At 47.2% G+C, this 14,390-nt stretch overlaps 1 protein-coding gene across 1 annotated transcript in view; it reads right to left on the bottom strand.

Annotated features, from left to right (window-relative positions):
• SAMHD1 (SAM and HD domain containing deoxynucleoside triphosphate triphosphohydrolase 1) overlaps positions 1 to 11,779 on the bottom strand; it is a 140,200-nt gene extending 128,421 nt beyond the window's left edge. Inside the window, exons 1-2 of the mRNA XM_082271899.1 lie at positions 11,524 to 11,779; positions 3,973 to 4,039 (exon numbers count right to left, since the gene is read on the bottom strand). Coding sequence (XP_082128025.1) covers positions 3,973 to 4,039; positions 11,524 to 11,710 — 254 coding nt within the window. The 5' untranslated portion in view covers positions 11,711 to 11,779. The remainder of the gene's footprint in view (positions 1 to 3,972; positions 4,040 to 11,523) is intronic.
• Between the last annotated feature and the right edge of the window lie 2,611 nt (positions 11,780 to 14,390).

Below are 14,390 nucleotides of genomic sequence, written 5' to 3'. Positions count from 1 at the left end.
AAAATAATGAAGATTTTAAATTAAAATACATATTTATATGACGATCTTAAAACATATGTTCTGTATTTTTCCTTTGTATTTTGAAGGCTGTTTTGCCTGCAGCAGAGGACTAGAAGCTCCTCCTGTAGAGGTTTATCTGCAGATGGGCTGGGTCACATGACAGTTGGATGTGAATTATTAAAAAGAAGTACTTTATTTTCATTTAAAAAAAATAAATAAAAAAATCATAGTGCCATCATCCATATAGAGCAGGGGTGGGGAACCTTTTTTCTGCCAAGGGCCGTTTGTGTATTTATAAAATAATTCGGGGGCCGTACAAAATTATCAACCTAAAAATGTGACTGTTATATTTGGTCAAACATTTAATTAACTCACCCCTAATGTGATGGCTGCAACTGCTTCTCTTTGGTGAGGTGTGTGATGTTAGCTGGTATTGATAATGTTGCTACTCGAAACTGGTTTTCCAGGTTTGCGTCGGTCAGTCTGGAGCGCAGTCGACTCTTTGTGGTGGTAAGTTTTGAAAATAACTGCTGGCGGGTACTGCTGGTGAGTATAGCTGGCTGGTACTGATGGTGGATACTGCTGGCTCAGGCTGGTACTACTGACTTGTACTGTGCTGTGGGTACTGCTGGCTCAAGCTGGTACTGTGCTGTAGGTACCGCTGGCTCGTACTGTTGTGGGTACTGCTGGCTCTGGCTGGTACTGCTGTGGGTACTGCTGGTTCTGCTGTGAGTATTGCTGGTTCTGGCTGGTACTGCTTTGAGTATTGCTGGTACAGCTGTGGGTACTGCTGGTTCTGGCTGGTACTGCATCAGTACTGCTGGCTCTGGACGGTACCACTGTGGGTACTGCTGGTTCTGGCTATTACTGCTGTGGGTACTGCTGGTTCTGCTGTGGGTACTGCTGTGAGTACTGTTGGCTCTGGCTGGTATTGTTGCGAGTACTGCTGGCTCTGGCTGGTACCGCTGTGGGTACTGCTGGCTCTGGCTGTTACTGCCGGTTCTGGCTAGTACTGCCGGTTCTGGCTAGTACTGCTGCGAGTACTGCTGGTTCTGGCTGGTACTGCTGGCTCTGGATGGTACTGCTATGAGTACTGCTGGTATTGCTGGCTCTGGCTGATATGGCTGTGAGTACTGCTGGCTCTGGCTGGTACTGCTGGCTCTGGCTGGTACTGCTGGCTCTGGCTGGTACTGCTGGCTCTGGCTGGTACTGCTGGCTCTGGCTGGTACTGCTGGCTCTGGCTGGTACTGCTGTGAGTGATGCTGGCTATGGCTGGTACTGCTATGTGTGCTGCTGACGGTAAATGCTGGCTAGCAGCAGCGCCGCGCTGGAGGAAGAGGCTATGTTTCCTGTATTGGTCACAGGCGGAATGCATTTGATATCACTCCACCTGTGACTCACTCAGACTGTCAGAACAGAGCCGGAATTATACAGGAAGCATCGGCTCCGTTCTGACAGATAGAGAGACACAGACTCAGCTGCACGGGGGGGGCCGGACCAAATGACTTTGGGGGTTGCATACGGCCCCCGGGCCGTAGGTTCCCCACCCCTGATATAAAGAATGGATACAGTAAATTGAACAGTGTGTGTTTAGTATCATTTAAACAGGTTACAAATTGTGACATTTTAAATTTGGGTTTACACTTACTTTAAGCCCCAAGCAACCCCCTAGGGTTCTTTATAGACCAAGGATCCCAATCACTTGAACTGGCTGTGTGTAGCTGGATTGAGTAATGATGCCATGGCTAGTGAATTCCAGTCAGACTGGTTAGAAAACTTGCAGGTCAAGGCAGCAGCCTTCTTCTCCTAATGCCTAAGGGTGGTCACATTACCCCCTGATGTTCACCAGCCATAAACACTCCAGTTGCTTATCAATAAAAAAAAATAAAAATCTGGCTTTATACAAGCCTTCTGTAATCCACTGTATAGCAGGTTTCAGATACAGAGGATTTTTGACATTCAAGACACAGAGCTCCAATGCACAGTGACGTCACACCAACACTTTTTGAATGGGCTTTCTGCACAAAAACTTGTCTGCTACGTTGTAGGATTAAAAGGGCCCCAATTGTAAATTAACAGGCCGAGGGGTCTGTGACAAAACTACACTGCTCAAAAAAATTAAAGGAACTCTTTAAGTCAGAGTGTAGCGTCAAGTCAAATAAACTCCTGGGATATTGATCTGGTCAGTTCGGTATGAGAGGGGGTTGTTAATCAGATTGTTTCAGCTGCTTTAGTGTTAATGAAATTAACAGCTTCACTAGATGGGCAACAATGAGAGGGCCTCCAAAACAGGAATGGTTTTACAGGTGAAGTCCACTGACCCTTTTCCCCCCTATGCATCATTTCTGACAGCTTTTCACTAGTTTGCAGTCCAACTCCTCAAGGAGGGCACAGGGCACATCAATACGTGCCATTGCCAGGTTTGCGGTGTCACCCAGCACAAACTCAAGAGCATGGAGGAGATTCCAGGAGACAGGGAGTTACTCTAAGAGAGCTTGACACGGCCATAGAAGGTCCTTTACCCATCAGCAGGACCTGTATCTGTTCCTTTGTGCAAGGAGGAACAGGATGAGCACTGCCAGAGCCCTACAAAATGATCTCCAGCAGGCCATTTGTGTGAATGTCTGACCAAACGATCAAAAACAGACTTAATGAGGGTGGCCTAAGGGGCCCAACGTCCTCTAGTGTGCCCAGTGCTAACTGCTCGGCAACGTTGAGCTCGATGGCCATTGAACACCAGAATTGGCAGGTCCGCCACTGGCGCACTGTGCTTTTTACAGAGGAGAGCAGATTTCCCCTGAGAACACGTGACAGACGTGAAAGGGTCTGGAGAACATTATGTTGCCTGTAACATAGTTCAGCATGACCAGTTTGGCAGTGGGTCAGTGAAAGTCTGGGAAGGCATATCCCTGGAGGGAAGCACAGACCTCTACAGGCTAGACAATGGCACCCTGACTGCCATTATGTATTGGTATGAAATCCTTGGACCCATTGTCAGACACTATGCTGGTGCAATGGGCCCTGGGTTCCTCCTGGTGCACAATAATGCCCAGCCTCCTGTGGCAAGAGTATGCAGCCAGTTCCTGGAGGATGAAGGAATTGGTACCATTGAATGGCCCACATTCTTGCCTGACCTAAATCAAATGGAACACCTCTGGGACATTTTTTTTTTTCGGTCCATCTGACGCTGCCAGGTTGCGCCTCAGTCTGTTCAGGAGCTCAGTGATGCCCTGGTCCAGATCTGGGAGGAAATACCCCAGGACACCATCTGTCATCTCATTAGGAGCATGTCCTGACTGGTCAGGCATGCATACAAGCATGTGGGGCCATGCAAACTACTAAGTACCATTTTGAGTTGCTGCAATGAAATTTCAGCAAAATGGACTAGCTTGCTGCATCATTTTTTCACTTTGATTTTCAGACTGTCTTTGAATGCAGCCCTCTGTAGGTTGATCATTTTCATCAAACGATGTGGCATCCTTTTGTTCCGACCACATTACCTAGTCCATATCAGTATAGATATCCAGCAGGATATTTTTCCCCATTGAGATCTAATGTGTTTTGAAAGTGTTCCTTTAAATTTTTTTGAGCAGTGTATATTACCTGCAGAGAAAAGGAAAGGTCACCAATGTGGCTGAGCTGTCTGCACTCCTGCATCACAAGGTAGGTCAACAGAATGACAAATCTTAGAGCATGTAAGCAAGTTCGTGCATATGTATTCCATCTGTGTATGTAATCACTCAGCTAGAGTTCCGATGTAACATAAACCCAAGTCTAATACTAGGAAGACAAAATCATTGTCACCACTAACATACAACTACCACATCAATAATGGGCAACATACCATCATTCAAAGAAAATACAATAAAATCAATTGCAAAGCTCTATAAAAAAAAATAAAAAATGTATCCCAAACAGGGAAAAACACTTTATTTATCCTCTAGAAAAACAATAACAGGAAAAAAGGTTTACCTGATCTGAAATTCTTTCAAGCGCTCCTCTGTGAGATCCTGCAGATGTCTTCCTTCTATACCCTGTTCTAGAGCCAACAAAGGCAAAAGGAAAGAAATAACAAATGTTGAGTAGGGCCAAAAATGAACATAAACAGTAAAGAAATCATAATATTACATAATTCAACTATTTACAACATTTAGAACAGTGAAATAATTTAGAGTTACTGAAATCTAAAGACCGAAATTTGCCAGATTAAAGCTGGGTATGCACCTTGAGGTTTTTTTTTTTTAAAACCAATGTGAATGCAGGGATCTCTCCCACTGTGCTATTGTATTTTGACAGAGGGGGGGGGGGGGGGCAAAGCATTCAGTGCGTATCAAACAGCTTTTCTAAACCCCCATCCAGTTTTGGAAGGTTAAGAACAGATTCTAATGGGAGTGCTGACTGTCACTTTAAACAAGCTATTAGCAGGCCACAGCACTACCCATCCCCACAGGGTCATGTTTTTCCAATAGGACACTTGTAAAGGAAGGTAAATACATGCTTTCTGGCAGCCCATGTATTGAAAAGCCACCACACCTCCATTCCCTAGATCCATCAAGTATTCTACCCATCAGATACCTGCTCTTCCCACCAGATACTCTACATCACTACAGATGCTCATTTGTACCATCATAACCCATTTCTTTCCAGTCCAAACCATATTTTAGCCTAAAATGACCATTCACTGTTATGCCCCTATAATTAAAGTAGTTCTAAAGTTAAGACTTTTTTTACCTTAATGTTAAAAAAAAAAAAAAAAAAAAGTCCCAGTAATTGTATGCTGCAACCCCCCCCCCCCCCCCCATAAATACCCTCTCTCAATCGAGTGCCATGCCCACCATGCAGCGGTGCTCTCATCTGTCTCCCTGCTGCTGTCAATCGAATCCCGTGAGAAGAGAGCAGAGGAGGGGGGGCGGTGGGGGTTCTGGCTGAGCTGCACTGTGTGTGTCTATAGACGCACCCAGCCTGACTCGGAAGCACGCTCGCACAAGTGCCCACATAGCCAGCGTGCTATGGGGGCACTCAGAAGGGGAGCTGATGAGGGACTCCAGTGTAGGAAGTAAGAGACTGTGCAAATACAATTGCAAAGTGCAGGCAAGTTTAACGTATAAATATTTTTTGGGGGGAAAAAAAAAACCCCTTATAACCACTTAAAAGCTGAAAAACGTGCTTCCTGGCAGTGGAGTAGTCCCACAATGCTTGTTTTTACCATCCCAGAATTCAGCTTTAAAGGAAGAACTTCCGTTTTTGTCTAGCTCGACTTTGAAAAATCAGGTACTTACTGGTGCCTGGGGTCCAGCACTGTGTTCCTGCACTTGGTTATTAGGGCTGCAGCATCTTGGACAAGGAGGCCACCTCTGGGACTTTGGACTTGATAAGATAAAGTACAGAAGCAGACCAACACCAGCAGATGACATGGTTTCCCAAATCATCACGGACTGTGGAAAGTTTTGCATTTTATTGCGAAATCAAGGTCCCAGAGTCTGGAGAAAGAGTGGAGAGGCACGGAATCCAAGTTACATGATGTCCAGTGTGAAGTTTCCACAGTCAGTGATGATTTGGGGAGCCATGTCACCTGCTGGTGTTGGTCCACTGTGTTTTAGCGAGTCCAAAGTCAGCGCAGCCCTCTACCAGGAAATGCTAGAGCCCTTCATACTTCCCTCTGCTGACCTGCTTTATGGAGATGCTGATTTCATTTTCCAGCAGGACTTGGCACCTCCCCACACTGCCAAAGTACCAATACCTGGTCTAACGATCATGGTATCACTGTGCTTAATTGGCCAGCAAACTCGCCTGACCTAAACCCCATAGAAAAGCTATGAGCAATCTATCAAGAGGAAGATGAGAGACACCAGACCCAACAAAGCAGATGAGCAGAAAGCCACTATCAAAAGCAACCTGGGCTTCCATAACAACTCCGCAGTGCCACAGGCTGATCGCCTCCGTGCCACGCCACATTGATACAGTAAATTCATGCAAAAGGAGCCCCAACCAAGTATTGAGTGCTTACTATACTATACTATACTATACTATACTATACATGGACATAACTTTTTAGTAAGCCAACATTTATGTATTAAAAATAAAAAAATGTTATTGTTCTTATGTAATATTCTAATTTTCTGAGATACTAAATGTTGGTTTTTCACTAGCTGTAAGCCAGAATCAAAGTTAAAAGAAAGAAATGCTTGAACTATATCACTCTGTGTGTAACACATCTGTATAAAATATAGGAGTTTCAATTTTTTAATTGAATTACTAAAATAAATAAAATTTTGATGATCTAATTTTATGAAATGCACACAGAGAATAATTATTTGAACCCCTGCAGATTTTGTAAGTTTGCCCACTTTAAATGAAGAGTCTAAAAAATTATTTTTATCATAGGTTGATACAAATGTTTTAAATGGAGTTGCAGTTCAGTGAGTGAAATAAGTATTTGATCCCAAAGGAAAACCTGACTTAGGACTGGTGGAGAAATCCTTGTTGGCAAGCACATAGGTAAGATGTTTCTTGTAGTTGGTGACCAGGTTTGCACACATCTCAGAAGGGATTTTGGTCCATTCTTTACAGATCGTCTGGAAAACCCTAAAGTTTCTTTGCTATCGCTTGGCAACTTGAAGTTCAGCTCCCTCTATAAATTTTCTATAGAGTCGATGCCTCATCGGGGAAACGCGTCGGGGGGAGAAGCCTGCACCATCACCACCCGTGGTCCGCGCTGCAGAGCGGCCACGATTGAATTTGCATTCGCCTATTTATTCAACTTAACTGTAAGTGTTCTACCTTTTCTTAAAGTGCAGTTCCACCCATTTTAGTGACTTTAGATGTATGTAATCCCCTTTAAAACGACTTTTACCAATGGAAAGTTTTTTTTTTTTGCTAGTAAATACCTTAATTTCTGCTTTATTTATCCCCTTCTCACTTCCGGGTCCGGTCGGCGATTATGTCATTCGGCGATTCGCAGTGTGTGCTGGGATGTATCTCAGGCCATGAAATCTCGCATTATTACACAGGAGATGAGCTGTACTGCATGCTCTGCCCCGCCTCCTCTCAGTGAGCTGTACTGAATGTATTGTATTGAGGCCGTGCTCCGCCTCCGCCCCCTCTCAGTGAGCGAGGACTGAAAGCATTATATCAATGAGAGGAGGCGGGGCATAGCACACAGTGCAGCTCATCTCCTGTGTAATAATGCGAGATTTCATGGCTGGTGATACATCCCAGCACACACTGCGAATCGCCAAATGACGTAATCGCCGACCGGACACGGAAGTGAGAAGAGGATAAATAAAGCAGAAATTAAGGTATTTACTAGCAAAAAAAAAAAAACTTTCCATTGGTAAAAGTCGTTTTAAAGGGGATTACATACATCTATGTAATCCAATTTATTAAAAATGGGTGGAACTCCACTTTAATAAAGTCGTTTAAGAGGTAATGCACTATTGCCTGTTCCATTCTTTTTTTGGGCACTATCTGTCACTGAGTGTGAGGGGTACAAGAGGAGAGACCAAGACCAACCCCCATACAGCAAGAGGAGTCAGAATAAAGCCTCGTACACACGCACAGATTGTTGGCCAACTGATCAGCCAACTTTTGTCCAGTGTTTGTTGGTTGAAATGTGCTCCAGACTTGCACTGGACTTTTGTTGGCCAACAAAAACCAACTTCAGAAGTGATGTCATGTTCTGGTGGACTTTCAGTGTGTTTTCTTCTCTGAGCATGCCCAGTCTTGCTCATCTGTTTTTTGTCTGCCGAAATCTGTACTGACTGAGGAACAATCGGCCGTTCTTTGTTGGCCAACAAAAATTTTATAGCATGCACACCAGATTTTTTTCCGGCCGAAAATTCGCAGTTGGTTGTCGGAAGCATCATACTAACAAGCCGACAATCGGCCGATCGGACGTTGGCCAACAATCTGTGTTTTTGTTTTTCATCAAATGAAAGTATCTAAACCAGAAGTTCCCAAACACGAGCTGCATTTCAGTGGTCGCCGGCGGGCCTCCCGCATTATGCCTGCAGCTCACTGACACCCACAAGCGAAGCCCGATATCCCGGCTGCACTTGTCAGCCGTCAGTGAACTCATCAGCCAAGAACTGAGGGGCGCCGCTTCTTCCATCCTGTAAAGTTCGGCTCCTCCTGTCACAGGTGGAGTCAGTAATATTGCACTCCGCCTATGAAAGGAGGAGCCATGATGACGCGATTGGCTAAACAGCACACCACTGCACTCTGACACCCGCAGCTATCCTGTCAGTTGGAGTTCCCTGCCTGGAATCAATCCTTCCACGTGCTGATGAGAGGTGGGGATGGATGGGACCAGCATGTGAAGAACACACAGGTAACCTTGGAGGGGTCACCCTGTACCCTCCAACACCTCTACCTAGGTAGCCAAGCCACCTCCTGTTCATGCCATGCCTCCTTCTTCATGCCATGCAGCAGAAGGAGACAAGGCATGATGCCCCCTTAATGACCAGGCCATCGGATCAGAGCTGAGCGCTAGGACCAGCCACCAGGTAGGCCAGACACTGCTTGATGGCTTATTTTAGGACTGGTTCACATGTATGCGGGTTGATGACCCACATTTGCACAGACATTGATTTGAATGGGCTGCTATGCCTGCGTTTTCAGCTGAATAAAAAGGTGCATCCCAATTTTAAAAAAAAGCAGTGGCCGTAAAATTCCGGCTTTTGCACCATGCGAATTACCTGCAGTTCCAGCACACGCAAACTGTTTTTAAATGCAGAAAGCTTGCCAGAGCAGGAACTGCAGGTAAGTCGAATAGATTTCAAGGCCACAGCATTTTTTTAAATGCTGTATGCACCTTTTTTCTGCAGAAAACGAGGGCATAGTAGCCCATTCAAATCAAATGTGGGCCGCCAACCTGCATACATGTGAACCAGGCCTAAAGCAATAGTAAAGTAATTTATAAATAAAAACACCGGTCCTTCTGCAGGTTTAACCACTTCTGGACCGCAAGGATTTGCCCCCTTAAAGGGGTTGTATTCTCACCTAAAAAAAACCCCTGCAGGAGAAAGGCATAATGAGCTAGTATGCATCGCATACTAGCTCATTATGAAATACTTACCTTAAAACAAAGCCCCGACACGGTCGCCCGATCATCACCGCTGAGGGAGCCATCATGTTCCTTCTGTGTCTCTTCCTGGTTTGGCGGCTCCGGCGCTGAGTGGCCGGAGCCGCAATGACGTCACTCCAGCGCATGCGCGCAGGAGTGACTTTCTGGCAAGGATCCGGCAAAGAGCTCTGAAGGTCCGCTGGTTTCAGCGGCTGCATGCAAGACGAATATCTCCTAAACCGCATTAATGACCAGGCCATCGGATCAAGGCCACTTGAAATCGTATTAATTGAATACCGTTTTAATACCATATACCGTGGCAAAACCTTAATCAATTGCCGGTAATCTGATACCGTCACATGCCTAGTTGCGAGTCTCTGGATTCACACAAGAACGATTGCAAAATACTAAAAATTGGTTTGCCACGTGACAAGTACAATGCGATCACTTTTATTTAAACCATCAATTTCTCAGTGTGGTTGCAGTGTGTAAAGCCAGCATTATGGCAGCCAGACATCATTTGATATAAATTTTGATTCAGTTCTCTCTCCAAAGTAGATGAAGTAACACAGACATGGAAAATAACACTAGGACAGAATGACACTGCAGGGAAACTGTTGCCACCATTAGACGCTGGGAAACACAATGCTACTACTGTAGAGTGAGGTTGGACAAAACCATGCTACGGTCGTGTGACGCCAGGCATCATAGTGCCCCTACCACTGCGTGACACTGGGCAACACAGTGCCCCCACATGACACTAGGGAACATAGTGCCCCTGCGTGACAACAGGCAACCAGGGCAGCCATCAGAAATTTTGGGGCCCCTAACACAGTTTTAGGCCCCCCCCCCCCGGCCTGACCACCAACATTCCCCAGGACCCGCCAACCATGTCGTCATCCTCCTCCAGTCCCATGTCCTACTTCTCCTCCATTCCCATGTCCTCTTTCATCCCATGTTCTCCTCTTCCTCCAGTTCCATCGCCTCCATCCCAGGAAAATAAAGGTGAATGGTTTTAGTAAATGCTGCCCCTCCTGTCCAGGCGTGAACAGCTGGAGAACAGGGGAGGGCAGGGTCTACAGCTGTGTGTGAGGGCTAGTGAGGGGCAGGACCCCCTACATAGTGCCAGTCTGCAAGGGATTGGCAGAAATTACAATTGAATGGTATTGCAAGGACAGATGGCAACCGTACCCTGTTTGGGGGCCCCCCGGGATGCCCGTGCCCCCTACATGTGTATGGGCTGTACCCCCCTGATGGCGGCCCTGCAGGCAACACAGTTCCTCCGCCAGTGCACGATGGTGGGCAACACATTGCTGCTGCGTGACATTGGGTAACATAGTGCTGCTGCCTGTGCACGATGCTGGACAATACAGTGCCAGTGCATGACACCAGGCAAGGAAACACAGTGCTGCTGCTATTGTGTGACACTGAGCAACGCAATGCCACTGCATTACATTGGGCAACACGGTGTCGGCGTGTGAAACTGCCATTGTGTAACACAGAGCCACACAGTGCCAGCACATGACATTGGGCAACACAGTGCCCCCGCCAGTGCACGGTGCTGGGCAACACCTTGCTGCTGCGTGACGTTGGGCAACACAGTGCCAGCGCGTGACATTGGGCAACACAGTGCCCCCACCAGTGCACGGTGCTGGGCAACACCTTGCTGCTGCGTGGCATTGGGTAACACAGTGCTGCTGCCAGTGCATGACACCAGGCAAGGCAACACAGTGCCGCTGCTATTGTGTGACACTGAGCAACACAATGCCACTGCATTACATTGGGCAACAGTGTCGGCGTGTGAAACTGCCATTGTGTAACACGGAGCCACAAAGTGCTGCTGCATGATGTTGAGCAACACAGTGCTGCTGCTACTGCGTGACACTGGGCAACATAGTGCCCCCGCGTGACAACAGGCAACACAGTGCCCCCACCAGTGCACGATGGTGGGCAGCACATTGCTGCTGCGTGACATTGGGTAACACAGTGCTGCTGCCTGTGTACGATGCTGGACAATACAGTGACACCAGGCAAGGCAACACAGTGCCGCTGCTATTGTGTGACACTGAGCAACACAATGCCACTGCATTACATTGGGCAACACAGTGCCAGCGTGACGTTGGGCAACACAATGTATGATGCCAGGCAGCAAAGTGCCACTGCCACCATGTGGGGCAGCACCATGGCACAGCACAGGGTGACAGTGCAGGGGATCCCTGAGTACATCATGTCCTCCACATGGGCTCCCTATGTCAGATACTGAAGCTGCTATAACACCTCTGCAGCTGCAGCACACATCCTCTGAGGGCATGCTGGTATCTGTATTCCCTCTACATGACACACAGTGTGGGACAGGTGACACACAGTGTAGGACAGGTGACACACAGTGTGGGACAGGTGACACACAGTGTGGGACAGGTTACACACAGTGTGGGACAGGTGACACACAGCTGATTTACCTCTGAACACCTCCTGTATTTGCTCGAAGCCACTGCTGGCCAGGAAACGGCACACATCCTCCACATCCCACTCCCTGTAGTCCCCGCTGCCAGGTCCGGCCCATGTCTTTGCCCGCTTCTCCGGTGTCAGGTACCCGTCCTCCCGCATAGGGGACATGTCATGCCGCCCTCGCTTGGCACCGTTCATCTTCACAGCGACAACAGGCGGAGGAGGAGAGGGCCGAGGGAATAAAACCGGCTCCTGACGTCACCCGGCGACACCGCCCCCCATGAGCTCCACAGCCGCAGCCCCCTTTGAAGCTCTGCGCTTGCTCGCTCACACTTGGCGGGAAAGACAAACTGTGAGGAGAATTTGAGAGGAGATTTTGCTGGACGAGGAAGCACCGCACATCCAATCACTGAGGGTGGGGTGACCATGCTGCACGTTCAGTAGAAACTACAGCAGAGGGTAACCCCCTGCTATCCAGGGCAATTTATTTATTTTTTAACCACTTTACCACCGGAGCATTTTGCTGTCTTACGTCTGGGCCACTTTTTGCGATTCGGCGCTGTGCGACTTTTACTGACAATTGCGCGGTCATGTGACGCCGTACCAAAACAAAATTTACGTCCTTTTTTTCCCCACAAACAGAGCTTTATTTTGGTGGTATTTGATCACCTGTGCAATTTTTACTTTTTGCACTATAAACAAAAAAAGAGCGTAAATTTTGAAAAAATAACAATATTTTTAACATTTTTTTATATGAAATTCCCCCCAAAAAAGATGTAAAAAACAATTTTTTTTTAAATTTTTGGCCAATTTGTTTTCTGCTACCCATGTTTGGTAAAAAAAATCGCAATAAGCGTATTTTGATTGGTTTGCGCAAAAGTTATTGCGTTTACTAACTAAGGGAAAGATTTCTGTCATTTTTGGTGTTTTTTTTTTTTAACGAGTAATGGCGGCGATCTGCAATTTTTTTTTTGCGGGACTGCGACATTGCGGCGGACAGATCGGACCCTTGACTGACATTTTTGACACTTTTGGGGGTACCAGTGACATTACTGCAGTAATCAGTGCTATACATATGCACTGTTACTGTAAAAATGACACTGACAGGGAAGGGGTTAATTTTATTGGAGAGGGAGGGGTTAATGTATGCCTGGTGCTTACTGACGTGTGTGGGGGGAGGTGACTGAGTGAGTCAGGGACAGATCGCATGTTCAGCTATGCTGAACACTCAGATCTGTCACTCCCTGTCACTTAGGAGATCCGCCCGCTCTGTTTACACAGGCGGGCGGATCTCCAAAATGGATTCCCCGACGATCGGGGCAGAGCAGCGGCAATCGCCGCTGCTCCTCCCCTGGCCCGACTCCCGCTGTGACTGAAAACAGTGGGAGCGCGCCTCCGGCAGCGCGCGTGCGCCACCTACAGGGGAGGAGTCTAGCGACGTAGGTCTACGTCGCTAGACGATAACGAGCCACTGTGCCGGAGTAGCAGCACAGTGGCTAGTGTTAAAGTAGTTAAAGAGCACTAGCACTTTATTTGCAGCAAGCAGCTCACATATGCACAGACACCATTGTTTACCCCTTACTTGGTTTAGCACGAATTCCAGCACTTTATATATCAACTTTTTCTTACCACAAGCGCAAGGTTTTTATTGTTTTCTTTTAATTTTGATGATTATGGCTTACAGCTAGTGAAAACCCCAAAATTCAGTATCTCAGAATATTGGAATATTACATAGGACCAATAAAAAAGAAAGGATTTTTAATCGAGAAATGTTGGCTTACTGAAAAGTATGTCCATGTACAGTATAGTATGCACTCAATACTTGATCGGGGCTCCTTTTGCATAAATTACTGCATCAATGTGGCGTGGTATGGAGGCGATCAGCCTGTGGCACTGCTGATGTGTTATGGAAGCCCAGGTTGCTTTGATCGAGGCCTTCAGCTTATCTGCATTGTTGGGTCTGTGCAAACAGTTTGTGGCATCACCTGGAAAGCCTTCTAAAATGGTGGATAACTAGCAAAACAAAATGGTAGACTCTGTGGCACTACAAAGACCAGGACAGTCAAGCCACGCATTTTAGCCCCCGCTTCTCTCTCATTATATCTTCCTCTCTGTTCTCCTGTTACTAACGAGAATACAGATAAACGTGAAGCCAGGAATGTTAATTGCCATAGACAAATGTTACAGAGAACATCTGGAGGAGGATGATATGTATTGCTTGCCAAGTAACCGCGTTTCCCCAAAAATAAGACCTATCTCCGTTTTCTATGATTACTGCAATTTAAGCCCTACCCCAAAAATAAGCCCTAGTTCAAATCCTTGTAAAATACGCTGTAAGGGCTCTTTCACACGGTCCGCCTCCGTAGGCGCATCCGTGCTGCTCAGCGGGGATCGATCAACGATCCCCGCTGAGCCGGCGGATGACATCTCCGTCTCCGCTTGCAGTGCGGAGAGGGAGGTGTCACAGCCCCCGCTGCTCTCTATGGGGAATCGGATGAGAGCGGACCGCCTGTCCGCTCTCATCTGATCCGATCCCCAGGACAGATGGAAAATAGGGTTTCCATCCGTCCGGATGTCACCGCTGACATCCGCTGCTCCATAGGGCTGAATGGGGCATCCGATCAGATCCGCCTAAAAAACTGACAGGCGGATCTGATCGGACCGCCCGTGTAAAAGAGCCTTACTAGGATTATATAATGTCCAGCGTGTGTCTTTATGTAACATGATTGTAGAAAATACCTTATTTACGGCGCCGCTGGGCGCTCATGTGACCTGCCGGAACTCTCCTCCTCCTCCTCCCAGCTGACGTCAAGGGCCCCTCCCTCTGCAGTGCTCGGAGCGGGGCTGACGTCACCGGGGATCCCGGCATCTCCCTCGG

This window comes from Pelophylax lessonae, assembly GCF_965119305.1.
Source record: "Pelophylax lessonae genome assembly, chromosome: 11".
Classification (NCBI taxonomy): domain Eukaryota; kingdom Metazoa; phylum Chordata; class Amphibia; order Anura; family Ranidae; genus Pelophylax; species Pelophylax lessonae.
This window is presented reverse-complemented; position numbering and strand designations above follow the sequence as displayed.